We start from the raw sequence: 27,834 nt of genomic DNA on the forward strand, positions 1-27,834 counted from the left end.
TCTCCTCGGCCTCTTCTGTTCCAAAGAAAATAATTCCAGCCTACCCAACCTTTCCTCACAGTTTACATTTTCCAGTCTTGGCAATATCCTTGTAAATCTCCACTATGCACTCTCAATGCAATCACATCCTCCTGTAGCATGGTGACCAGAAATATATGCAATGTTCTAACTCATGTTTTATACAGTTCTAATATAACCTTCCTGCCCTTATATTCTATGCCTCAGCTAATAAACAAAAATATAATTTTGCTTTATTAATCGCCTTATCTTTTTTAAAAAATTCATCATGGGATGTGAGCATCGTTGGCTAGGTCAGCATTTATTGCCCATCCCGAACTGCCCTTGAGAAAGTGGTGGTGAGCTGTCTTCTTGAACTGCTGCATCCATGTGGTGTAGGTACACCCACACAGCACTGTTAGGGAGGGTGTTCCAGGATTTTGACCCAGCGACACTGAAGGAACAACGATATATTTCCAAGTCAGTATGGTAAGTGGCTTGGAAGGGAACTTCCAGGTGGTGGTGTTCCCATGTGTCTGCTGTCCTTGTCCTTCTAGATAGTAGTGGTCTTGAGTTTGGAAGCTGTTGTCTAAGGAGCCTTGGTGAGTTCCTGCATTGCGTCTTGTAGATGGCGCACACTGCTGCCACTGTGCATCGGTGGTGGAGGGAGTGAATGCTTTGTCCTGGACGGCGTCAAGTTTCTTGAGTGTTTTTGGAGCTGCATTCATCTAGGCAATTGGAGAGTATTCCATCACACTGCTGACTTGTACCTTGTAAATGGTGGGCAGGCTTTGAGGAGTCAGGAGGTGAGTTACTCTCCGCAGAATTCCCAACCTCTGACATGCTCTTGTAGCCACAGTATCTATATGGCTAGTCCAGTTCAGCTTCTGTTCTATAATAACCCTCAGCGATAGTAATGCCATTGAATGACAAGGTGCAATATTTAGATTCTCTCTTGTTGGAGATGGTCATTGCCTGGCACTGATGTGGCACAAATGTTAGTTGCCACTTGCTAGGCCACGCCTAGATATTGTCTGTGTCTTGCTGCATTCAGACTGTTTCAATATCTGAGTCATGGTGAATAGTGTTGAACATTGTACAATCATCAGCGAACATCCCCACTTCTGACCTTACGATGGAGGGAAGGTTATTGATGAAGCAGCTGAGGATGGTTGGGCCTAGGGCACCACTCTGAGGAACTCCTGCAATGACATCCTGATAATTAACCTCCAATAACTACAGCCATCTTCCTTTGTGCTAGATATGACTCCAACCAGCGCAGGGTTTTTCCCCCGATTCCCATTGACTCCAGTTTGCTAGAGCTTCTTGATGCCACAGTCGGTCAAATACTGCCTTGATGTCAAGGATGGTCACTCTCACCTCACTTCTGGAGTTCAGCTCTTTTGTCCATGTTTGGACAAAGGCTGTAATGAGGTCAGGGGTTGAGTGATCCTAGCAGAACCCAAATTGAGTGTCAATGAGCAGGTTATTGCTAAGCAAGTGCCGCTTGTTAGCACTGTTGATGACCCGTTCCATCACTTTATTGATGATCGAGAGTAGACGATGGGTGGTAATTGGCCGGTCTGGCAGCATCGGCGGAGAAGAAAAGAGTTGACGTTTCGAGTGCTCATGACCCTTCGACAGAACCCGGTAATTGGCCGGGTTGGATTTGTCCTGCTTTTTTTTGAACAGGACGTACCTGGGCAATTTTCCACATTGCCGGGTGGATGCCAGTGTTGTAGCTGCACTCAAACAGCTTTGTCTTCAGTACAACTGCTGGAATATTTTCAGGGCCCATAGCCTTTGCAGTATCCAGTGCCTTCAGCCGTTTCTTAATGTCATGTGGAGTGAATTGAATTGGCTCAGGACTGGCATCTGTGATGCTGGGGACCTCGGGAGGAGGCCGAGACAAATCATCCACTCAGCAATTCTGGCTGAAGATTGTTCCAAATGTTTCAGCCTTAGCCTTTGCACTGATGTGCTGGGCTCCCCATTCATTAAGGATGGGGATATTTATGGAGCCTCCTCCTCCAGTGAGTTGTTTAATTGTCCACCATCATTCATGACTGGATGTGGCAGGACTGCAGAGCTTAGACTTGATCCGCAGGTTGTGCAATCACTTAGCTCTGTCTATTGCTTGCTGCTTATGCAGCTAGGAATGCAAGTAGTCCTTTGTTGTAACTTCACCAGGTTGACACTTCATTCTTAGGTATGCCTGGTGTTGCTCCTGGCATGCCCTCCTGCACTCTTCATTGAACCAAGGTTGATCCCCTGGCTTGGTGGTAATGGTAAAGTGGGGATATGCCAGGCCATGAGGTTACAGATTGTGGTTGAGTACAATTCTGCTGCTGCTGATGGCCCACAGCGCCTCATGATTCCTGAGTCTTGAGCTGCTAAATCTGTTCAAAATCCATCCTATTTAACACGGTGGTAGTGCCACACAACAGATGGAGGGTATCACCAATGTGAAGATGGGACTTCATCTCAACAAGGACTGTGTGGTGATCACTCCCACCAGTACTGTCATGGACAGATGCATCTGCAGCAGGTAGACTGCTGAGGATGAGGTCAAGAATATTTTTCCCTTTTTTGGTTCCCTCACCACCTGCTGCAGACTCGGTCTAGAAGCTATATCCTTTACAACTTGGCCAGCTCGGCCCCTAGTGGTGCTACTGAGCCACTCTTGCTGATTGGCACTGAAGTCCCCTCTCAGTGCTTCCTCCAAGTGGTGTTCAACATGGAGGAGTACCAATTCATCAGCTGAGGGGGTGATGTGGTGGGGGCAGCGGGCAGTAATCAGCAGGATTAGCAATTGCAGGTGCAGACACGAAGAGCCGAATGGCCTCCTTCTGTGCCGTTAAAATTCTGTCATACTGTTTCCTTGTCCATGCTTGACTTGATGACATGAGACTTCATGCAGGGTCAATGTTGACTGTATACCGCCGTGTCACCACCTCTGCCGCGTCTGTCTTGCTGGTGAGACAGGACATATCCAAGGATGGAGTGATGTTAATGACTGGGACATTACCTGTAAGGTGTGATTCCATGAGAATGACCATGCTAGCCTATTGCTTGACTGGTCTGTGAGGCAGCTCTCCCAATATTGGCACAAGCCCCCATATGTTAGTAAGTAGGACTTTGCAGGATCGACAGGGCCGAGTTTGCCATTTCCAGTGCCTGGGTCAATGCCAGGTGGTCCATCCAGTTTCATTCCTTATCCAATCTTCTGTAGCGGTTTGATATAACTGAGTGGCTATTTCAGAGGGCATTTAAGAGTCAACCACATTGATGTGGGTCTGGAGACACATGTCGGTCAGACCAGTTATGGATGGAGGATTTCCTTTAGTGAACCAGATGAGTTTTTAATGTGAATCGACAATGGTTTCATGGTCATCATTAGACTTCTAATTCCAGATTTTTATTGAATTTAAATTCCACCATCTGCCGTGGTGGGATTTGAACCCAAGTCCCAGATATACATTGCTTTTGTAACTGGGCCATTAAGGTTTCATCAACATTCTTGTTACCGTGTTACTGGCGTAACAATTTGAACATGGCTTCACCAATGATCTATTCAATGTTAGAATAACTTGTAGGCTTTCCAAATTCTATCCCAGTACATAATTAGCTTCACACTATCTTGTCATTCATTCATTAATTGTCTGTCAGTCCAAAAGAACATGCACTGGGCTATAGAAACATTAAATTTGCTAATTCACAATCATAATGAGCACAGTTCAGAGAATCAGAGTGACAGTATTGTAGCTCTAACTCCAAGTTGCACTTCCCCAAACACAGAAACACACCTACTGTGTTTGAATAGTGTATTTTTAGATATAAAAATAATCATTTAGCTGCACAACTGTCTTCTTTTCAATTCAGTTAACATTCCAATAAAACAATGGAAAGTGATCTTAGTTGGCTGTCTTTTAATTTAAATTGGCTCAGCATGAGGATTCAAGTGCCATTGAACAGAATATTATACCTGTATCCCGTTGTTAATGGAATGCCAGCTTTTCTCCAGTAAACATGAGGTTTAGGGGTGCCTCCAATCTGACAATCAAAAATGACACTTCCACCTTCAATTAGTTTCTGTACTATTGGTTTCCTGATGAAGAAAGGAGCAACTCCTGCACCATCTTCCATTGGCTCAGGGGTAATACTTGTTCCTGACAGAGTTTCGACTTTCATTTCAACTCTGGAAATAAACAAATAACGAGATTGATTTTGATCTGGTAGATCATTATGAATGACTCAGCTTTTAGCATGTGTTTACATATATCGTTATATTATTTATGTTACTAAACGTTCAATACACAGATGAACAGGTCTAAGAATATCCTATTCCAGAATAAAAAAGGAAAATATCATCAATAAAAATAAATAAATATGATTAACTGTTTGACTTTTATTAACAGTAAGATCTAAATACTGTAAATACCGTTTCCTTTCAGTGACAGCTTGCTCTGATACTGCAAAAGCTTCTTCTCTGCTCTCAATCTCTTCTGACACTACAAAAGTGCAAATAATAAATTATTTTAACAGTGCCTTGGACACAAAGTTGTTTGTCAAATTTTAATTATTTTGTTAATGCTACTAAAATACACACCTTGAACAAGAAGGTAACATGAACTGCTAGTAGTACCACCGTCATTGGTGGCAGTACATGTAAAGCGGCCACTATCCTCTGCAAAGGCTTCCCTAATTGTTATACTAGCAATGCCTCTTTCAAAGGTTATATGGAAATCAATGGAACTTTCAATGTGATAATCTTCTCTAAACCACATCACGGCTGGGGTAGGGTGTCCTGTGATTTCACATGATAGGGTCACGGATTCGCCTTCTACTACAGTGATGTTTTTCAATCCCTGCAAAAAGTATGGTACAATTAATTGCTGAAAATTAAGCAAATATGTAGAATACAATGTGCAAATGGTCCACTTATAATGTAGTTTCATGTGAATTAATTACTTACAGATACAAAACTTGGTGGGGTAATTGGAACCACTGTTGGAACTGGTAGAGCAGCTGGTTCTGTGACCTGGAAAAACAGAAAGTAAAATAGTGAGTAAGAAACCCTATTTGACAATTGTCAAACAGATTTAGGGGAATTTACTTTCCCTTTTGTTAGTTAATCTCCATGCCTTCCACCCTTACAGTTCTGCTCTTTTGTCCTTCCCCTTACTCAATTCCCTGTCTCCACAATTGATTAAAACCTGTTACATCTCTAACTTCTTCCAGTTCTGCTAAAGGTCATCAATCTGAAATATTAATTTGGTTTTTCTCCCCACAGACGCTGCTTGATCTGCTGAGTATTTCCAGCATTTCCTGTTTTTATTACAGATTTCCAGCATCTGCAGTATTGTGTTTTCATATTTGATGTGTGACACTCCCCAAAATCTAATAGAAAAATGGGAACAAGCTTCCTGCAGAGGACTCGAGTTTTCAAGCTGTTACACCATTGAGTTCTCATTCTCATAATAAAAAGAATTAAGGTGTTATGTTGTACTAAACAGTTTCAGATGGGAGAGGGGCAAGATGAAAATGTTAGCTGTGCTTTTGATCAGGAACAAAACTTTTTGCACTACTTGCTATTGTTAATTTGTAGGGAACACACAAAGTTAGCATACTTAGGTCACACTACTGGGTAATTAACAAACCTGCTCGTCTTCTGCTTCATATTGATCTTCCTCATGTTCAACATCAAAATCAGCTTCAAGTGAGCCTGAAATACTTAAACCTAGGTGCCTGTGCATCTCAGTATCAAACCGTGTCGCAAACACATCTGTTCTTTCTCTAACACGAGGCTGGGGAGAGACACTCTCCTCTGTCACAATTCTGGCCTCTTTTAACACAGGAGGTTTCACTGGCTTGGTAACCTTCACAGCAGAAGACGCAGACAACTCTTTTTCCAGAGTAACAATAGCAGTTCCTGCTATAGAAACCTAACCAAGCCAAGAAGAATAAAGTTACATTATTTTCAAATTATTTTAATTTTTCAAATGACAGGTCACATGACAGGGATGGATTGGATTATTAGGTTAGCTAAATTAGATGATCTTTTTGGAACATGTGTGAGAATGACTCGTGGTTTAGAAAGCATTGGTAATCATGAAAGGTACATCCAAACAATTCCCTACAAACATAAAGGGTTAGGTTCCAAGGTCTTCAGTTAGTTCTCTACAACTGTTAAAAATTAAACTATTAGTACAAATGATGAAGATAACAAATGTACTTGTGAGAATGTAAAACAAATGACAAACAAAGATAGTAAAAATGCAATATGGCCCAGAATTTGCTGGTGCACAAAATTTCAGTGTGTCCCATTTATTATATTGTTTTTTCTCACCCTTCAGCCCAAAAATATTTTGCCCTACAAAGTGGTGGAAATGCGAATTGATAATGCTGGGGCAATGTCAACAGACATCTCTGGGTGCTTAGTGAACGTCAGGACCAAATAACTACTTTCTCAACCAACGTGAGAAAGAAACAGAGCAAATGGTGGAAAAGGAAATAGAGTGAATTATAGTCAAATTAGATACAGAAAGAAATGAGAGAAAAATTTGATTAAGAGAGTGGGAGAAAAACTGGAAAAGAAAAAATACTTCTTAAAATATACAATTTTAAGTTTTAAAAACTTCCAGGAACAATTTATTATCTGCAGGAACAAGTGTCCAAAATTCCAATTGTTCCCTTTGTGGCATTGGAGGGAATTAAATGTCAAAATGAAAAGGGTCCTTATGTCATTAAGTGACAACCCTAACTTACTGCAATCAATTTAATTTGTTTGATAGTCATATGCAGCAATTTCATGGGGAGGTCGATGGAGTAGATCCCATTTTCACAAGGCTAATGCCTGAGCAGATCAAATTGTTCAACAATTTATGGTAATTGACAATTCACTATCTCTTCCCCACTACAAATAGCACACCAAACAAACAACTGCAAGAACATTAAAATTGCCATTACTTTCCAAGCAAATTCTGGGCCAATATATAAAAAGTTTTTAAATCATTCATAAACTTAAAAAAATGATTATACTGTATGGCAAGGTAATAGCAACCTCTAAGGTAAGCTGTTTAATACTTGTCAAAAGTAGCTTGAGGTATGACATCTGCCATCTCAGTAAAATTAGACTCTACATGCTTCCTCATTAATTACAGTATATGTAACTGATTTCTAAAATAACTCAAATGACTGGATTATAAAAATGATTTCCTGATATTCATAAAAGTTTTCTATAATGTAAATGATAACAATATTCATTATTTATGTTTGCTTGTATGTTCTTCCATGACACATAATCTAGCCAATCTAGCTCTAAGAATCTAAGCTCTAGAGGTTCAAAATGAGCACAAGGGCTAATTTCAAGGAACAACATCTTGCACCCAAAATATGCCTGAAAGATGTATGCATAATATTGAGTTGGGTCTTAGTGGCTGCCTAAGGCAATTATTAGGCTCCTTAAAGTTGAACACTTGCTTTAGGCCCCTCTGGGAAATTGGGTGAAGCTGGAGCTAAGCCTGAATTGCACTGGACCCTGGCTGCCAACAAAAAAAAGTTTTCAAATAATATGTAAAATTACTCCCCGTAGAGCTAGGGGAAGCAGGAGTACTCTCCTGACTCCATAGTGCAAGCAATTGTGCCCCATCCTCTATTGTAGCTCTAACCCTCCCTTCCCACCCACCTCCCTCGCCCCTGCCAAGACTTACTATCTTTTTAAAAATGGGATTAGCTACCTGTGGAGACATGTTAAGAGCCAACAGTTTGCCTGAATAACATTATTGATGTTCAAGATCTAGTTTGGGGCCAGTTGGCAGGGGTGGGTGGGTGGGGGGCCGGGGGGGGGGGTGGCGGCGGCATTCATTTCAGGCCTGAAATTGTGCCTAATGGAATTTCCACTCAATGTCTCTAACATGTGTGTTAATAGTTATCAATATCAATATCCACATGGCTTATTCCATTAAAAGGCACTTGTACTTAATTATACATTTGTCTCAATGCTTGAATGGTACATCCACAGATCTTTGCTTACATAGTGGGAATTGAATAGTTGACAGAAGTATTTCCCCAAAATTGATAAGACTTTTGCTAAACAAAGGATATGGATTTTACTTTCCCAATTTCTGTAGCTGCAGCTTTGTTTTATCATCAAGTACCTCATTTTACAGTCCCGTCTATTTAAGATTAATGTTATAAGCTCTTTTGTTTATTTGCCTACCATACAGAATTTACACCCTTACCTCTTGGGTCGGTTCTGGTTTGGCTACAGTAATTTTTGAAACAGTGAAGTGAGGAATTGTACTGGAAAGTTTGTGGTCCAGATGTACTGCAGTTTCTGATGTTCTTTCAATCTATAGCAACCAACAAAATCTTTATTATTATGTTTAATTCAGAGTGTACTGATAAAAATTTTTACAAATCTGGTAAGATGGTCTTCATAGTTAAGATGAATAAAAGAATCTTTGTTAATGTTAACTTGTTGTTTTATGAGTTAAATGATGTCTAACCTGTGAAATGTGTTTTTCAGCTTGCTCGCCATAGGAAATGTGTGTTTCAGTTGGCACAATAACTGTCCCTTTTCTGACAGTTGTGGTGACAACTTGTTGTTCAGCAGGGGCTGTTCGTTTTTCAGCAGAAAACTCAGTGGTACTTTGACATACACCACGCTGTGCATATTCATACTCCATTGATGTCTCTTCTGAATGCACTCCTTCAGCATACAAAGGATGTCTAGTACGTGCTTGATCCACAGCAGCCAACACCTTAGCCACAGCTTCAGCCTTTTTGCCAACTTCAATCTGCAGACAATAAGGGCTAAGTCTGCGAGAGCATTCATAGTCTAATCTTAAATTTCACAAGATTAACTATGACCTTCAAAAGCAATACCGTCTTGGTCTCTAACTGATGTATCACATTGGGATCTGAAAATATATTTCTTGTTTCAATTTTCTGGAAGTTTATTTTGTTTGAGATACTGTTATTTTCAAAAGCTGGTTGATTTGTTAATCAAAGAAAACATAATAACCAGAAATTTTAAAAATAGGGAACTTTTAGTTTCCAACCTTAATTGTGAATGTGTAAAGGTTTAAGTTACAAAATAAATTGGCATTGCTTTTGACAATAAAAATGCACACTACACATTAATGCATTTATAACCAATACAAATTTTAAGCAAACCATCTAAAATTACATGACATATACATGCAAGGTAGTGCACACTTCACAGAAGAGTAGTGATGAAACTAAGAGATATCAGAAAAAGGGAGTAAGTTGAAACTAAGGGACAAGTGAGAAGTGGCGAATCTAAGAGATATAAGTACAAAGAAATTCTAGTGAAGCTAAGTGATAGAATTACAGGGGAAAAGTGGTAAAACTAAGGGGTATATAAAAATGTTTAATTGTTACATGGGAATTTCACAGTGATATTTATTATGAGAGCAAAAGGTTGCATATTTGTGACAAATCTGTGAATTAAAAGTTATTTTTCATTGTGATTCAAACTACCTGATCCTCAACCAGTTGTGCTTGTACTGTGAACATATGTTTCTCTGAAGTGCTTCTTTCTGTGGTAGTGGTTACAGTAACTGGTCCGCGTACTCTGGCTTGGTCAACAGCGGCTACTACAGTAGCAACAGCTGCTGTCTTTTCTATACCATGCTCTGTCTAAATTTGTTGCAGCAAAAAATAGATGAATTTTGTTATATATGTCATGTAATAAATTAAAATGTAGTTTTAAAAAAATGGTTTCAACATGAATCTGTATTGGAGTAACATTCAAAATGCAGGTTGCAAATACATACATTTGAAAAGCATGAACATAAGAAATTTGATTATTACATGTTTACTGATATAAAATATTTTCCCATACTTCCAAGCAGGAAGTTGGTTTATTTTGCATAAATCTATTTAATCCACTTTCACTGTGTGTTTAAAATTAATTGAGCCTAATATATTTGTGCCTGAGATTTTTCCACATGACTGAATTAAGACTGATCTTCATTGTCAACAATGTTTTGATTTTGACAGATTTTGACACTTGATGAAAATGCAAATTTGCCTTACCTCTTTGCTAGCAGCAATGCCGGTCATTCCAACAGCTGCCGCACTTCCTTCAACTGTGGTAACTCTAGCAGCACCAGCAGCATCAGCAGCTCCTTCTACTGTGGTAACTCTGGTCAATCGTTCAACCGTGGTAATTCTAGGACCACCAGTAGTTTGTTCAATTGTGGTTATTCTAGCAGTACCAGCAGCACCGGTATCTCGTTCAACTGTGGTAACTCCAGCAGCTCTAGCAGCAATGGCACCTCGTTCAACTGTGGTAACTCCAGCAGCTCCAGCAGCAATGGCACCTCGTTCAACTGTGGTAACTCCAGCAGCACTGGCACCTCGTTCAACTGTAGTAACTCTAGCAACTCCAGCAGCACTGGCACCTCGTTCAACTGTAGTGACTCTAGCAACTCCAGCAGCTCCAGCAGCACTGGCACCTCGTTCAACTGTGGTAACTCTAGCAACTCCAGCAGCTTCAGCAGCACCAGCAGCTCCAGCAGCTCCAGTGATTATCATCTGCCCATGGACTCCATATCTCTTTTCCCATTTTTCTTCTCTATGAACCTGTGTAGTACTTGTGGTTAATCTGCTTTCCCTTTTTTGTGCTTCAGCTGCTGAAACATAGCCTTCCTGCTTCCAAGGAGGTATAACTTCTGAAGCAACAACTGTTGTTGTCTGAGATTTGCGAGTAAGAATTGGAGATTTGACAGATCTGATAGGTGATGTAGAAAGTCTTCCAGCTGGAGACACGGACCTGTTTTTTTTTTAAAAAGCAGCATTTAAATGTAATCATTCGTGAAATGATGGTTCAATAGCACAATTCTCACTTTCCAAGTAGCAAACCTGCCTTTGATCATAGTATACACAGAAATTACAGTTTCCTTGCAAACAAAATCTTATGTTTAGCGAGGGGGGAAAAACATGGCCAGAAATTTCCCCCCGTTGGCTGGGGGGGGGGGGGGGGGAAGAGTTGTGCGGGGGCAGGTGTAAACCCGATTGGCACCCCCGATCGGGGCCGCGCCGCCATTTTACGTGGGTGGGCTAATTAAGGCCCGCCCATCGTGACGCGTGCTTGGAAGCACTGTGCGCTCCCTGCGCGGGCAGGAGGGGGATTCCCTGAGTGGTTCCCTGTTCTCTTTTGCACATGCGCGCACGAGAGTGCAGAGATCTCCCTGAGGCACCTCTGTGCCTCAGGGAGATTTGTTTCAGTTTTAAACTTTAAAATAAAAGATTTTTAAATGTTTAAAACATGTCCCCTCATGTGACACTATCACATGAGCTGGGACATGTCAAAGAATAAATGCATAAATTTTTATTAGGTTTTAAAACAGTTCATGAAACCTCATCCTGCCTGTGGATGAGATTTCAGGAAAAATGCGAAGGCTGTCTGGGCTCTTTGCCTGCCCGCCAACCTGAAGGTTGGATGGGCAGCTCACTAAATTGAGTTAGTTAGTTCTCACGAGGCCTTTGTCAGTTCAGTGGGTGCGCAGCCAAGTCGGCTGTGCGCCCACCGAACTGTCAATCTAAATGACCCATGCCTGACCTCAGCACGCGTCATTTTACTCGACGGCAAGCAGGCCCCGTCCCCTCCCAATCGCCGATGGGAAAATGCTGCAAAGAATGAGTTCTGTATAGAAATTGATGCAGGCCATCTGGAGTAATACATACAATTCTGCTCATCATACTACAGAAGTTTTGAAGAGAATAAAGTGAAGGAAAACTAAGCACATATCAGCAATTATGCATTTGAGCTAAAGATAAGTTTAAGGCAGCTAACAAGATTTATGCTATTAATGTAAGGATAACTGAAGAAAGATGGCTCAGGAGAGACTTTATTGCATTTTCAAGATTCTAATGTTATGATTATGATTGCAGAAATGTAATATTTTGATTGACATCATCATACACTCCAGCCAGGGTCATGAATTGAAACTCAAAAGATAAACAATAAACAAACATTTCAAACTATTTACTTCACACAGACAATATTTATAATAACCAAGAATAAAATATTGCCTGAAATTCAATAAGGAACTGGATAGCTTATTGATGAATTAAATAACTGAGGGGTACGAGTGATTGAAAGGCATAATAGAATATTATTTGGTAGTTTTGAAATTTGGCACTGGCCAGATGGACCATATTGTTCTTTTCTGATCCTAATCTTTTCTATGCTCTTCTATCACTCTAATATAGCTGTCATTCCAATATTTTGCCAATTTTCTTTGCAAAATAAAATAAAATTTTAAATTTGAATTTGGATTCAAGTGGATTAAATTGGGGAACATTTTGCATCCAAGCAACTGAAGGTTTTCAATCTAAATGCTCTAGATAGTACCACGAACCTTAAGTTCTGGCTACCAAATGGATTCCTATGTAAAAATAAGTTTAGCTCCATGCACTTGAACTTTGACTGGAACCCAAAAAGGTCTGACTGATGAATTCTATCATTCATTGAGAAATTCAGAGAACTTTTGATTTTTACACTATCATTCTACATGAATTATCAGTTATTAAATGCATTCAAAAAATTGTTTTAATGTTCAGATATTAGCATTTAAATTTCTCTTACCTAACAGGTGAAGGTGCTGGGGCCCTCACATGACGAACAGGAGATGGGGATTGTTGGCGAGTCACTTTGCCAGTCGTAGGTGGCGGAGTTGGGGACCTGGGCATTGGTTTTGGTGGGATGCGTGGTGGCGTCTTATGATGCAAATGCTGCACTACTGTTCTGCCATCAACAATCATTTCAGTTGCTGAAGATCTGGCCTCATAGTGAGCTTCCATTTTCTAAAATAAAAAGAGAAAATTGTAATTGTCAGGTTACGACAAATAAATTACAGTGAAATTTACCTGAGTGAAGATCAAGAGCAAGATACCTTTTCAACTTGGATTTGTCTTGCCTGGGAAATTTCAGTAGAAGCAATAATCGTCTTTGTCTTTTTAGCAGGTACCACTTCATCATCAGCTATAGTAAAGGAACATAATAATGAAAGTATTGCAATTAGTTTTGGAATTGTACAAGCTTTTGTTTCAATGTGTGCAAATAATATCATCAAAGAAATACCTTGGACACAGAGCTCGGCTGTTGAGGTGGCACGTCCAACACTGTTTGTGGCAGTCACTGAGAAGGTTCCAGAATCCTCCGCGTAGACTTCAGCAATTATTAAACTGTACAAATCACCATCTTGTACAATCTGGAAGTCAGGAGAACTCTGGATTTCTGCTCCTTCTCTATAGAACTTCACCACAGGTGTAGGGATTCCAGTTACACGAACGTCCAGTCTAACTTTGGATCCTTGTCTCACAGTCATGCTTTGTAGTCTCTGTATAAAGTTGGGAGGTGCTGTCTCTGCTGCAATATGTGAAACAAATTTTTAAATTTAAATTCATAGCTGTCTTGAATTATGTTATTATGCAGTAATCTACACACACACTTTAAATATGTCACTACCACAACAACTGAATTTTTCTTAGACTTGCTTTGCCTTTTGTTCCTAAATAGTGCTTTTAATATTATCCAATACAATGAATCCCTTCTGTGCCTCTCAGGGCTCCCTATTCATGCAATCTATACTGCTGCAGATTCATGATCAGGTGTCAGGTAATTACTATGAGGATAACTGTCATTTTCATCATATGGGCAGTGAAGTAGGTGTGGTTATCTTCTGTATGTTACAGTAGCGCTTCAATTTTAACTTCTATATAGAAATGAAATTAAGCAGACTCTAGTTTAGACCAGTGATCTGTACTATCAGTTTACAACACAAACAATGAAGGTAAAAATAATCTCCTATATCTCCACTTCGTGAACAGCATCACAGAGGATTAACTCGCTCAGTTTTATTTTTATTGTTTTTTGAACTCAAGTAGAAGGGTGTTAGAGCTAGCGAAGAGAAGAATGATAATTTTATAAATCATGCTCAAAGAAGAGAACATCATTGACTGAGGGTACATAATGAGAATTCAGATGACAATTCCTATGATTTTCTATCCGTTAATACTGACAGATGAAACATCTCAATGGATGCACTGGTTATGAGTTTCCAAAATTGCCTAGATTCTAGACTGATTCTCAGCAGATTGGAAGTTAGCAAATGTAACACTATTATTCAAGAAAGATGGGAAAGAGAAAACAGGGAACTACAAGTCAGTTATCTTGACATCAGTCATTGGGAAAATGCTGGAACTAATGGATTGCTGCGAGGATCAGTGCTCGACTCAGCTATTAACAATCTATGTTAATGTCTTAGGCGAAAAGACCGAGAGTAATATATCCAAATTTGTTGACAATATAAAAGCTAGGTGGAAATGTAAGCTGTGAGGAGGACACAAAAGGCTGCAAAGAGTTTTGACAGGTTAAGCGAGTGGCCAACAAGTTGGCAGATGGAGTATAATGTGGGGAAATGTGAGGTTATTCACTGTAGTAGGAAGAACGGAAAAGCAGATTTTCTTTTAAAAAAAGGAGTGAAACTTTAAAACATTGATGTTCAGAGAGTTAATTTGAAGGGCAATAATGAAGTGAAGCAGGTGCACCAGGGAAGATGTAACAAATTGAAAGGGAGATCAACACCATAGCAAGTCCATGGTATTTGCCCTACTATTTCCTTGACAATACTGAATCTTATAACATAAAGATACCAAGTATGGGGGATCTGAAAGTCTCAACTTTGGACTGGGCTCACTAAATAGTTGCATTTATATACTGCCTTATCACACCTTACTCCAAATGTCTGAAGTGCTTTAAATAGGATGAAATACAATTGCTATAGTTATTCAGATGAAGGCAGCAGTCATTTTGAACACAGCGATCTATCTCAAAGCAGCAATGAAATGCATAGCCATTTAATTTTTTTTGGTGAGGAATGTTCTACAGGACCTTTAGCATTTGTGACCATCTGGAGCAGGCCTCATTTTAATGTCTTGTCTAAAGAAGGGCACCTCTAACAATTCCACACTCCCCACTGAAGCGCATTGAATGTCTGTCAAGGTTATTTTTCAAATGATCCTGTTAATTTTGAATCAGATTCTCTTATCTCTTTTAATTTATAACCAATTGGTCTGCAGTGCATTTGAAAATATATATAGGAATCCAGCACAGAATCAGAAGTGCCTAATATCAAAGCAGACAATTTGCCATTGAAAATCATACAAGTCCTGTGAATTAGGGTGCAATTTCCCACTCAATTTCAACCTCACTCACAATCTCATAAGGCTCTGAAAACTCAGGGTTTTAAATGTGCACCGATTTGGTCATGCCCACACTTAGACTTGTTTGCTGAGTTTGCAGCCTGAAGTGGCGAGCTATGTGCTGACGTAAATGCATGAGTTATATGGTACTGTAGCATATGGTGCCAAAGTTTCTGTTTTAGCCAGGGACAGAATCATCTGCGGCAGGCGTCATAGCAGGCAGGAGTGGAAAATATCGGGAGGTCGCAAAAATCGGTTTCACATCATCATAAAACCAGTCCGCTTCACCTGTCAATGGTGGGCTGCTTTTTCCGTCGCTGCACATTGGGAACTTAATTTCAATACATTAGCATTCAATGCATTAGCTCTTCTTGCTGGAATTATCCCCCCGCACTGGGTCATCCAGGCCAACTGTGCCAACGTGTTTCACAACTGTACATAAGTGACGTGCACCTGATGAGCTCCACTTTGCTCAGGAATTCAAAGTTTGTTTGCCTTACTTGCTTCGGGCAGCGCTCGCAGTCACCAGGTTTCACAGGCAGGAACACATTATTTTAGGAGGGCTCAAGGGCAGGTCTCTACCTACCAAACCAGCCATAAGGCACAGGTGACTTTTTAACAGCTGCAGGGCTAGGGCTTGCTTGGAGAAGGGGAAGAAGTGGCTTCAAGCAAGGGAAGCAGCTGCACAGCAAGGGCTGTAATGGGGAAGGGGGCATCCCAGGATGTGTGAGGTGGCCTCAAGATGGTAAGGGCTGAGGAGGTAGTCCCCAGAGGATATGAGGCCAGATGGAGATTTAAAGGTGTGTGTGAGAGAGAGAGTGAATGGTGATGTCCCTTCATCTGGCAGTCAGTGAGATGCCAGTGAATGTGTGATGGCCTTTTGAGCGCAAGAGTTTAGAGTGATGAGATGGTTGCCTTATTCTGGCAGCATAGATGAGATCATTCATCCTCTCTCTGCACTGGGTTCAGTTGGCATTGACCACCGCTGCCACCACCTCCCAAGCTGGAGTGGTGAGATTGCTGGACCTCCTGCAACCAGAGCAGGGGTGGAGGACATCACGACAGGCCTCCAAAAGGCATTTCAGTGACAGGTCACTAAACTCTTCTTGGCTTTCAGGGCCATGTCTTCACTGGGGCAGCCCTAGGCTGTGAGCATTGAAAATTGTGTGCAGGGCTGCAGTTTAAATATGGCACCCAGAGCAAGAAAACATTGAGGTAACGGCATGGCAGGTGATTCAGAGGCTGCCCGCCAGCAAGGTGGTATGTTTCCTGTAGCTGCATAATTAATAAGGTGGGAAGTGCATGATATGGCGCAAAAACCCACCATTGCAACCAGCAGGTAAAACATCATTTTTCATGCCCACTACCGCATTTAGTGCAATTCTGGGACGATTCCATCCATAGACAAAGGATCTGTTGGTGGATTCAGGACACTCAGCCCTGCTGCTTGGAGCAGGGAAGAGCCCTGGAGGAGGAGAAGGCTTTAAGCAGTCAGGTGCCATTCCATGATGCCCAGGACTGTTTGGGGGAGGGGCGTTGGTGGTGGGATAGAAGCACACTCCTGCACAGACTCTCCCACACAGATCCGCAATAGGCTGGTGGGTGGGGAGAAAGAAACTACTGAGCTTTCCAAGAGGGATATCCCATAGGCCCTCACTGGATGGGTGGGAAGGAGACACCACTGAGCCTTCCAACACTGAGCTTTCTGAGAACCTAATTTTCCAGAAAGGTCCTAAATCAGACCTCTCATTAGTCTATGTGAGGGACCAAATGCATATCTGAAACAGCCACTCTGGATGCCTGAAAAATAGCCTGTTCTTCAGGGCATCCTTAGTATGCAGACATTTGTCCTTGAAATTAGGCCTTCTTACCCCCCAAAAGGGCAGTAATATTGCTTTGTAACAAGTTTTGATATGTTGGAGATTAAATATGTCACTAATGAGGTACATAAACCACTGTGAATTTATACTGGTTTATGTTTGTAAAAAATAGCAATTTGTAATTTTGTACTAAATCTCTTGGTTTTTAAGAGTCCCTCTCATGAGACAATAAGATTGTCATTACAGAGAATGTCTAGGGCAGAAATTTTGGGTCCCAAGGTGGGGGACAGAGGCAGATGGGGCCCAAAAGTACCAGCACAGGAGTTTCCCAACCCCATTCCTGGCCCCAGCCATTTTGGAGGCAGTGGGTTAAGGGCTCAGCATGGCTACCTGACCCTGCAAGATATGTAGCCAATTAGGCTCATTTAGAGCCTTTTTAAAGCGACTACAAGGAGGCCAACTGAGGTTTTGCAATCAACCTCCAGTTTTCCAACATGGCAGGGGTCAGTTTAGTTGCCTGGAGGCAGGCATTTGATGGCAGGCTGGGTGCCAGTGCTCTAGGCAGGTTTTGGGTCCTCCCTGCCTCTCTAGATGTGGGTGCAGCCAAAGACTACCCTGTAAAGAGGTTTCTCGCAGTGTTTCCCTCTCTTCCCCCCCACCCACCCACCCTGGTGGCCTGGTAGCTTTTTCTGATTGTATTTTAATTTGTAAGTAAATTGGTGAGAATGCCTCCATTTTTTATGGAGGGGGGGAGGTGTTTAAACAACGAATTTATTGTACCAAAGCTCAAAAAATGGCATTTACAGGCTGAAGCAAAAAGGAATGGTCAGTTTCTTAAAACTGAGGAACATCCTAAATTCATGCTGTGTATTTTCCAAGAATATTTCCAACTCTAAACAAGTAGTAATCCTTAACACCTAGGATAACTTTGGTCCCTCCATATTCTGGGAGTAGAACTGTTTCACCAACTTTTACGTTAACTAGGTGGATGTCACCATTCTTTTCTCGGTTGCCAGGTCCCAACCGCTGCAACGGTTGCATGAAGCGCTTTTCCCCTGGGATTTTTTCTGGAAGCGTGATGCCGCCTTTTGTTAACTTTTCTGCTGCGATCCTTTCCACCAAAACATTAACGAAGAGGGGCAGAAACGTTTTTGGAACGCCCGACCTGCCACGCCTACTGCCGCTTATAGAAAGTGCTGGAAATGAAGCGAGCCTCCCGCAACAGTTACGATGGCAACCTCTCCACGTGAGGTGATGCTTTCGAAGCGCCCTCAGTTACTTACCCTTTACTGCAGGCGGCTCCACTTCTCAAACTGGAAGGCCTCTGATCGAGCCCCGCCCGCCTCAAACACCTGCCTAGCACAATTAATCAGACGGGAAGCCCGTCTCCATGCCGATTAGAGTGTCCCCTCCCTATAAATCCAGGTCGGTGACTGTTCGGGTATGTTAGAAACAGTCGGATCCCCATTTTCTGCCTTGAAGCGAAAATTCAGCCTCAGCAGGTGCTGGTTATGTATTAGTTAAGAGTGTGGAGTAAAGGTCCGCCAGATATTCCAAACCTGAGGGAGGAGTGTAGTGTTTTTAATCAACTTTTAAAAAGTGTACTTTTAGTCTATTATAAAGTACTGCAAAACTCAGCAACCTCGATGGCGGTTGTGTGTCTACAGCAGGCGTGGCATCCCACGTACTTAATTTGATGAGGAATTTGCAGGATATTTTCATTGGAGTCTGCCCCCCTCCCCTCCCCTCCCCTCCCACATTGCCTGCAGCGCCAGTCGGTCGTTCTGGGCAGTTTTACCTGTCACCAGCAGCTCGGCAGTACTAGTCGCTTGTCCTGATCCATTGGTGGCTCGCACAGAGAATCTGCCGCTGTGCACGGGCGTCACACGAGATATGGTCAGCTTTGCGCGGCCGTCGCTGAAAGAAATCTCTGCGCCCGGGAGAGCAGCAGCGGAGAGAACCTGGCCATCTCTGAACCAGCTCACCTCAGGAACTGGCAAACCTGACAAAACAGAGAACAACAGGGCTCCAGAATTTAATGCACTCACACAGAGAGACATGTGCGTATCATTGCAACAAAGATAATTAGGCCTTTTTTTAAAAAAAATAATAAACACAGGCAATCAAACATGGACAAAATAGTCTAGAAATAAAGCAGAGATATGTTTCAGTTTGCATTGTTCTGATTTGATTAGTTAAGTTCTTTGGACCGTTTGCTGGTGCGCGCCTTTATTTAAGTGCATCTGGACAACAAATTAAGCAATACTATGATATATTATTGATTGCTGGAAAATGTATCATTAATAACGTGGAATAGCTGTAGTGCTGACCAATTATTTTACTGATTCCTGAAATAAATAATTTACAATATAACAGGCACGTGTATTCAGTTATATTGAACAAACCTGAATTAATTCTTAACCTATTTCTCCCCCCACCACCCCCGTCCAGATTCTGAGAGTCGTGATTTTAATCTCCTTAATGTCAGTATCTCTTTGAGTTGACGTGACACTTGGAAAAATGACTTACCACTAATATGCGCTTCAAAGGTTGCGGCACTACCCTCTAGTGCCACAACACTCTGAAGCGGATGTAAAAAAGTCGGAGCTTGTGTTGCCATTTTTGTAGGCACTCTAAAAAGAGAGAAACATGGATAGTTAGTAACGGCATTTCTTGACCATTATTTCAAAGAATGAAATGAATAAACATTTTTCCGAAGTCAAATTCTGTGCTTATCTATTTTTATATCTGAGTGGCATAGGCTGCTAGTTAAAGTATTCCGAATCAATGGTAAGAAACCAACAGTCTGAAAGCTGAAAATGCTGGAAAAACTCAGTAGGTCTGACAGCATCTGTGGAGAGAGAAACAGAGTTAACCTTTCGAGTTCACATGACCCTTCTTCAGAGTCTGATGTGTTCTTAACCTAGCTCCGAAGAAGTGATACCGACTGGAAACATTAACTGTTTCTTCCTCCACAGATGCTGTAAGACCTACTGAGATTTTCCAGCATTTTCTGTTTTAACACCAAATTTCCAGCATCCGCAGTATTTTGCTTTTATCCTAGTTTGAAAGCTGACGCTAACGTATAGGAGCCATTCGTTTCAGAACAATAAATCAGTTGTGAGCGAGATTTATTTTTGTACGAGCATGCAATGTGCTATTATGCTCAGTTTAACCTTACAAAAGTTTATTTTATCATAATCGCTTGTATTTTGTAACGCCGATTCAGTGACTATAGCAATATCCATTTTAAATATATTTGGACTGTGAGTCAACTCAGTGTTTGAGCAACACCTGCTGAGGTGCAGACTAGCACTCATGACAGTTCTGGCAACTGCTATGGAATGCTTTAAAAGATGGTTAAATGACGTGGCAATAAGATGTTGAGCATTATTTCAGTGTTAAATCACCATGCTATGTTGTAAAGAATTGTTTCATTGAACTATTTCTTGGGTTAAAATGAACAAATTAATATTTTTTGCAAATTATGTTTTAGTTGTTGAAAATATTTTTTGTTCCAATTCTACCTACATTTTCTATAACCTTAGATCTAACTAAACAAATGTATAAATCTTATCTTGAAGTAAAGTTAAAAAAGAACACAGTTATACCCAAATATTAACTTATACAAAAAACAATATGGTAACATGAAATGAAAATTTAAAAAAAACTTTTTATTTAGAATATTTAGTACAAAGTAAATTTATTTGCAACATCTTATAAATATTATTCTTAATTTCTTTAAGTAAGGATTAACCAGCTGGTGACAGAAAAGTGTTGTTCTAAATTTAGCTAGCTGACTTTGATTGACAGTGGACAAATGTGACATAGCTAGTGGTACAACTAATAGCTCAGTGCAGATTCCCTTAAAAAGACATTACTGCCTAGCTGATACCAGAGGCATAAAATCAGTGCTATTTTTAGAGGTTCTTAATTTATCTATCAATAGCATAACCTTGAAAACTTTTAATTACAGTCTGAACATTTTAAATGATTTAGATTTACACCACTGAATTCAATTTGTTTTCATATTTATATATTAACTTGTCCAACGAATCTATTTCACACTCAGAAGATTGAGTATCATTGTCTAGATTTAATAAGATATAGATAAATATATCTTAAAAGTTGTTTTTCTCAAACTTTTACTCAAAAATATTAGAAAAATGTATTTATTGCTAAGTCAACAAAATCACATTAATTTTATTACCATGAAAACAAATGCTGTTTTGGAAGAAATATTGATTTACTAACCTGAATTTTCAAGAGTGCCTAGAGTTTGGGCTAAGCCCAAAGGTTTTAAAGCTTCAGAAACCACCTCCTTATTCAGAATTTTGCCAACAATCCACTGAGAGAATGGAGCTTTCCTCTTACGAAAAGGAAACAAAACTACCCGGAGGTTCCATGCAATCCCTACACCCGAGGCAAGGCTGGGAATGCCTGAACCGCTCAGAAGTGCTAACATGGTGGTTTTACCTTATATACCACAACTCTATTGAAAGAATGCAACATCATTTCTTAGACACTTCTGATTGGTTATTACAGCAGGGCATCATGGGATAATGAAGCCATTTTAGGCAAGCCAACTCTGCCAGTCACTTTGCTTTTATGCAGACGGTGCTAATTTTGGCACATTAGTTCGGAGTTCTGAGTGTTTCCCAATGCTCATGGTCACAATGATTAGATTTAGTTCAAATACAGGCATCACTTTTCTCATTTCCTTGATCTTTACTTTTGTATATTGCAGTTATTACTAAACTGATAAAGAAAGAATCAAACCCTTAGCAACAGTGCACATCTGAAAGCATCAATCATTGATGACATATTGATACGAACAACTGCTTCTGTCAATCACCAAATCAAATTAACAGACTCTTCATTCTAAAACAACTGATCAAGGGTATTCTTTTAAATAAGTGTGCTGATAAACAGTTATTCCTCTGACACAGAAATTCCCATTTTAATGTAGAACTTCACATTTGCTTCATGTTGTTATAAACTACTGTAAAATTTAAAGTGAAAGTTATTAGGATTTGCAAAGAGTTCAAAATGCATGAGGATGTATAATTCAATCTGATTGTAAAGGAGGACTGAATCTAGTTTGTGTTTTCTGGCGCAATGGATTTTTACACAAAGGTTATAATAGTAATGACAATATTATGACATAGAAAGTTCCTGATTGTGCTTATGCAAGTTTCTTCTAATAACTATAAAAGATTAAACAAAATTTTAAAAATGCACAAAGTAACACAATATGTTTTTATTTTGCAATCATACCAAATAGAGAAATACTGTGGTCTAATTTGGTAGTTAGTTATATATCATGTGGTCATATAGTTATATACTGCTGCAGAAATTCAAAGGCAAGAATTCGTATTAAAATTTTATAAAAGTACTCTGACATTTATCCACCATGTGGAGGTCAATAGTTGGAAATCAGAAAGAAAATGTGGAGTGCTAAAAAAAAAGTACTTTTCAGATTGCTTTGTGTAAGAATATAAAACAGCCTGGAATGAGAAAGGGTTGTTTTGTGCAACAAGCTTATTTCTTTCATAGTACATTTTCTTTTACCCTTTAAGGATTCTATACAAAAATTTAAATAATCAGCATACAAATTCCAAAGAATTTCTGCCTGATCCCCAATAATACTTCAGCAAAGCATAAAAATATTTAACTATCTTAATAGTTCTAATATTCAAAGCTCCCTATGGCCTCAGCAAAGTAGAAAACTATGGCATAGGTTTTGCGATAGTAATGACAGTGAAATTGTCAGTTTTTGCCATTATTTTGCCTCTAAAACTGACAGCAATGTTTGGAGTCCACACACGGGGCAGGATTTTACCATCGGCGAGCGGGGTCGGGGCCTGCTTGTTGACACGGGATGACATCGGGCGCAACTACCGACGTCACCCCGCCCCATTTAAATTTTCAGGAAGGTGGGAGCACAGCAAAATCAGCTGCGTGCCTGCCAACTTGTCAATGGCCAATTGAGGCCATTGACGGGAGCAATTAAGCAAATAAAGGACCTGCTCATCCAACCTTAATGTTAGCGGGCAGGCCAGGAGACCTGGCAGCAACTAGAAAAAACATGAAACCTCGTCCACCGGCCGGATGAGGTTTCATGTAGAGTTTTAAAAATTTTAATAAAGTTGTTGTGGAAATGATGAACATGTCCCAACTCGTGACATTGTCACATGAGGGGACATGTAAGGGAATTTTTTTTCTCAATTTTTAATATTGTTGAAAGTAGAGCCGATCTCCCTGAGGCAGCACTTAGTCTCAGGGAGATGAGTGCGCTCTTTCATGCGTATGTGCGAAAGAGTGTACTCTCGATTTTAGAGTTTCCCCCCTGCCCGCACAGGAAGAGCAATATGCTTCCCTGTGGATGTCACGCTGGGTGGGCCTTAATTGGCCCGCCCACGCTAAATGTCGCAAGGCCCCGATCGCCACTAGCAATCAGGTTCCCGCCCGCCCGCGATTGGGTCAGCTCCGCCCGCCCAACAAAGGGAAAATTCAGCCCGGAATGTTAATCATGGAAATACAAAAGTTGCTGTCAGTGATTCTGTGCTTCTCCATAGGGTGCACTGTTGAAGTCTCCGCAGATGGAAATTAATTAGAAATCACTGAACTAATAAGAACTTCCCTCACTGTTAAAAAACCCGGAACAACTTATACTTTGTTAATGAGGAGTAACTGGAATTTTAATGGTGTACTAAGTAATAACTACTACTGAAGAACCTTTCTGACCCTGGAAATCTAATTTTATATTAGTGCAATGTGAATTGTTTCCATGATGATTAAAATTCTATAGCTTTTTAATATAATAAAAAAGGTTTGTTTATGGTATTTCAGTATCTAATCTCTGTGCCCCAATCATTATTTCACTATTTGTAAAAAATATATAAAGAGTGAAGGATAATCAATGAATTTTCTTTCCTAGTTTACTGCCTGTGAGAATTCTTCAATATGATTTGCTGTATACCTTGCTTGTTGACATTGCTGTTGTTGGACGCCTGGAGGTCCCCTTGATTTTGCACCAGATTCAAAAGAACACCAGGAAAAGTGAACCAGCGTTTTATCAAGGTTCACCATAATTTTCCTTGCTCTTGTATTCCATGCCTCTATTTCCGAAGCCCAGGATCTAGGATGCCTTATTAACCATTTTTTGAACTTGCCCTGCTATCTTCAAGGATTTGTGTACATATACCCCAGGTCTTTCTGCTGCTGCACACCCTTAAGAATTGTATCCTTTATTTTATAAAACACTTTTCTGTAGGAAATTTCATCTGTCACAAATCTGTCCATTCTACGTGTGTCTATGTCCTCTTACAGTCTATCACTATCATCTTCATGGTTCATAATACTTCCAAGTTTTGTATCATCTGCAACTTTTGAAATTGTGCCCTTTACACCCAAGTCTAGGTTAATATAGATCAAGAAAAGCAATGGGCCTGACTCATTTAATCCCCATTCTCCTGCATGATTTTGATGAAGGGGACCAGTTCATGATGAGGCAACATCTAAAAGTTCAAGAACAGCACAGGAACTATGTATGCATTCATTATCGCTCCAAGCTCCACATTTACAGAACATGTCTTTCCTATTTGGGTATGTCAGAAGTGACAGGTCTTGAGCCCCTCTGCTGAATTGCAACTGCAGTGACGGAACTATACTATCTCCCACTGCTTGAATTGCTGATTATGTCAAGGACTGGAATATCTCTCACTAGGTTTCAATGCCATTGGATCCTTCTGCCCAGAACATGATATATCTGCCATTAAGGTAGTCTTCAGTTCGTTCTTAAATTCAACAAATGACAGATGCCATATTTGCCAATTACCTTTCACAGAGAAAGGAAATACTAACTGCAGAGGATACAGAGCCTTTACCAATTAGCAAGTTTCCCAAGCATGTAGAGCACCGGGATTGGCACTCGTGAGCATTAGGGCTTCTCATCACAATGAATGAACTGGAAATGTTTCCATTTCCTTAATGTGCAGGTGGTTTTCAACCACAATGAGATCCTGTATGGTAATGTCTGCTAGTCAGGAAGCATCCACAATGCTTTCAACCTCCAGCAGTTTACAGTGCTTTCATTGATTGACAAGTAGTCAGCAAATATCCAGAGACCAGTGATATCTGTTACAGCCATGGATCCTGACCTGTACTGCTATAACAATTCCCATGTCACCATCCTTGTATATGTTGATCCCACTGTAGGAATGTTGCAGCAATAATTCCACTGCTTTACAGTCCAGACATAAACACCTAAATTATCAATATCTGCTGCACGGTTTTATCATACAAAGAAGGATATGTATGTAGGTGGAGAGTGATAGGAAAAGCAATGGGCAGCAGATCCACATGAAGAGAGTGATGAAGAGAAGGAAGCTGAGATGGAGGACTGTGATCTGTAGACAGGCACTGGGGCACACAAATTAATTCATGAGTACCTTCACTGAGACACCTACTATCTCCTAATTTACATCCAATTTTTATCTACATTACATTGGATACTCCAAAAATATCACATTCCCTATTCTGTTGCTGACCTAGCGTGTTTCCCCACTCTTCTAGCCTTTCATCTCCCAAGCAACTCTGAAACATCAACAGAAGGAAAAATGTGTTTTTTCGTTTCAAAATGTCTTTAACATCCATAGAAAACAGCCATAGTCTTGCTCTTACCCATGCTTCCCTGAGGAGAATCTTTAAGATTCGCTAACACGATTTCTTTCCAGGAAAATATTGCCTTATAATGCTGCCATATGTAAAGGAAAGAATTGATGCAGCGTTGCAAGCCTCGAGGAATGGTGGCAATGATTCTCAGGATGCAGGAACCTCAAATGTAATCACAAGCATTTCCTTAGTCTTCAGTGAGGACATGCAAAATTAAGGAATAGCTACCTCATCATCTCTTTCTGAAACCACTGCTGGTGAGTGGTGGTATTAGTGGCTCAGCAGGCTACTATGAGTCAATATTGTATCCCTAATGTGAGAACGCCCATTGCCACTGTTCTTTCTAAATGATCTTGTGTATGCAGCACAAGGGCATCCAAGGTCTCAGCAGCAGTGATCATTATAGAAGGTCATTTCATGAACAATGCCTCATTGTTTGAGATATCCCTGCAGATGGCCATGAAGACATCATACACGCCACAAAAATCCACTGCAATGCAGTGGTACTTAAGTTGTTGAAACTGCTGGATACTGTTTATGGCAAAAGTTAAATTTAATGCCTTGTGCACTCGCATTAAATCACATTTGAACTCAGGTCTGGTAGGATACCAATCCCTTGATATTGCTATGGGGATATAATATTGAGCTCACTGCCTGCTCCTCACTTCCTAACCTCCACTGGCACCTTCTCATCTGTGAATATTACTTCTCTTGGGGTTCTGTTCTCAAACTCACTAATTTCTGGTTCTGCACTTCCAGGATATGAGCTGGGCTGATGCTAGATGCAGGGAAAGTGCTTGATCTAATGTGATGTGCAGTGTGATTCCAAGCTGCTCTGTCTCACTTCTGTCTCATAGAGCCTCATCTTTGCAAGAATCTAAGGGAAGAAAAAGTGGCAGCGAATTGCAATGAATGTTCTGACAAGGTCTTCAAAGAAATGTAAGAATAAAAGAAGCGCCTTATGAATGATACAGGTGCTTAGCAAGTGTAGTCAAAAGGAAGAGGAAGACAGGGAGTGTGGGGAAGAATTCCAAAAATTGAGTATATTTGTTGGATGGTAGCAATTTGGCAATTCTGCAAGTTCCTGAAAATTCTTTCCACATTGCCTCCCAGGTCCAAGTCTTGACAAGCAATACTATTTCCCTGCATATAAGGGATGTGGATTTGTGCTGAGGAACTGTTATGACTGCAGTATATAGTTCATATCTTGAAGGAGCTGGGTACCCATTCTTCTTCCTTCTTCCAAAAACAGTTCCTCTGCCATGTCTTCCTTCTTCCTTAACCGAGGTTTTCCACCCACGGTGGTTGACAGGGCCCTCAACCATGTCCGGCCCATCTCTGGTGCATCTGCCCTCACACCTTCCTCTGCCCCCAGAAACATGATAGGGTCCCCCTTTTCCTCATTTATCAACTCACTAGCCTCCGCATTCAAAGGATCATCCTCCGCCATTTCCGCCAATACCAGCATGATGCCACCACCAAACACATCTTCCCTTCGCCCCCCCCAGCGGCATTCCCTCCGGGACACCCTGGTCCACTCCTCCATCACCCCCTACACCTCAACCCCCTCCCACGGCACCTTCCCATGCAACCGCAGAAGGTGCAACACCTGCCCCTTTATTTCCCCTCTCCCCACCATCCAAGGGCCCAAACACTCCTTTCAAGTGAAGCAGCATTTCACTTGCACTTCCCTCAATTTAGTCTACTGCATTCGCTGCTCCCAATGCGGTTTCCTCTACATTGGAGAGACCAAATGCAGACTGGGTGTCTGCTTTGTGGAATAGCTTCGGTCTGTCCGCAAGCATAACCGAGACCTCCCTGTCACTTTCCATTTCAACACTCCACCCTGCTCTCATGCCCACAAGTCTGTCCTTGGCCTGCTGCAATGTTCCAGTGAAGCTCAACACAAACTGGAGGAACAACACCTCATCTTCCGACCAGGCTCTTTACAGCCTTGTGGACTGAATATTGAGTTCAACAGTTTTAGATCATGATCTCTCTCCTCCATCCCCACCCCCTATCCGATGCCCTTTTTTTCCAATAATTTATATAGATTTTTCTTTTCCCACCTATTTCCATTATTTTTAAATGTATTTCCATC

At 40.8% G+C, this 27,834-nt stretch overlaps 1 protein-coding gene and 1 pseudogene across 1 annotated transcript in view; both read right to left on the reverse strand.

The window, feature by feature from the left end:
* ttn.1 (titin, tandem duplicate 1) overlaps window positions 1-27,834 on the reverse strand; it is a 685,821-nt gene that overhangs the window by 358,730 nt on the left and 299,257 nt on the right. Inside the window, exons 29-42 of the mRNA XM_041201521.1 lie at window positions 19,587-19,690; window positions 18,856-19,059; window positions 13,115-13,402; window positions 12,927-13,015; window positions 12,620-12,837; window positions 10,063-10,801; window positions 9,505-9,663; window positions 8,508-8,798; window positions 8,241-8,351; window positions 5,658-5,942; window positions 4,973-5,038; window positions 4,607-4,865; window positions 4,439-4,508; window positions 3,983-4,195 (exon numbers count right to left, since the gene is read on the reverse strand). Coding sequence (XP_041057455.1) covers window positions 3,983-4,195; window positions 4,439-4,508; window positions 4,607-4,865; window positions 4,973-5,038; window positions 5,658-5,942; window positions 8,241-8,351; window positions 8,508-8,798; window positions 9,505-9,663; window positions 10,063-10,801; window positions 12,620-12,837; window positions 12,927-13,015; window positions 13,115-13,402; window positions 18,856-19,059; window positions 19,587-19,690 — 3,096 coding nt within the window. The remainder of the gene's footprint in view (window positions 1-3,982; window positions 4,196-4,438; window positions 4,509-4,606; window positions 4,866-4,972; window positions 5,039-5,657; window positions 5,943-8,240; window positions 8,352-8,507; window positions 8,799-9,504; window positions 9,664-10,062; window positions 10,802-12,619; window positions 12,838-12,926; window positions 13,016-13,114; window positions 13,403-18,855; window positions 19,060-19,586; window positions 19,691-27,834) is intronic.
* LOC121285045 lies at window positions 17,916-18,779 on the reverse strand (annotated as a pseudogene).

This window comes from Carcharodon carcharias, chromosome 12 (genome assembly GCF_017639515.1).
Source record: "Carcharodon carcharias isolate sCarCar2 chromosome 12, sCarCar2.pri, whole genome shotgun sequence".
Classification (NCBI taxonomy): Eukaryota; Metazoa; Chordata; class Chondrichthyes; order Lamniformes; family Lamnidae; genus Carcharodon; species Carcharodon carcharias.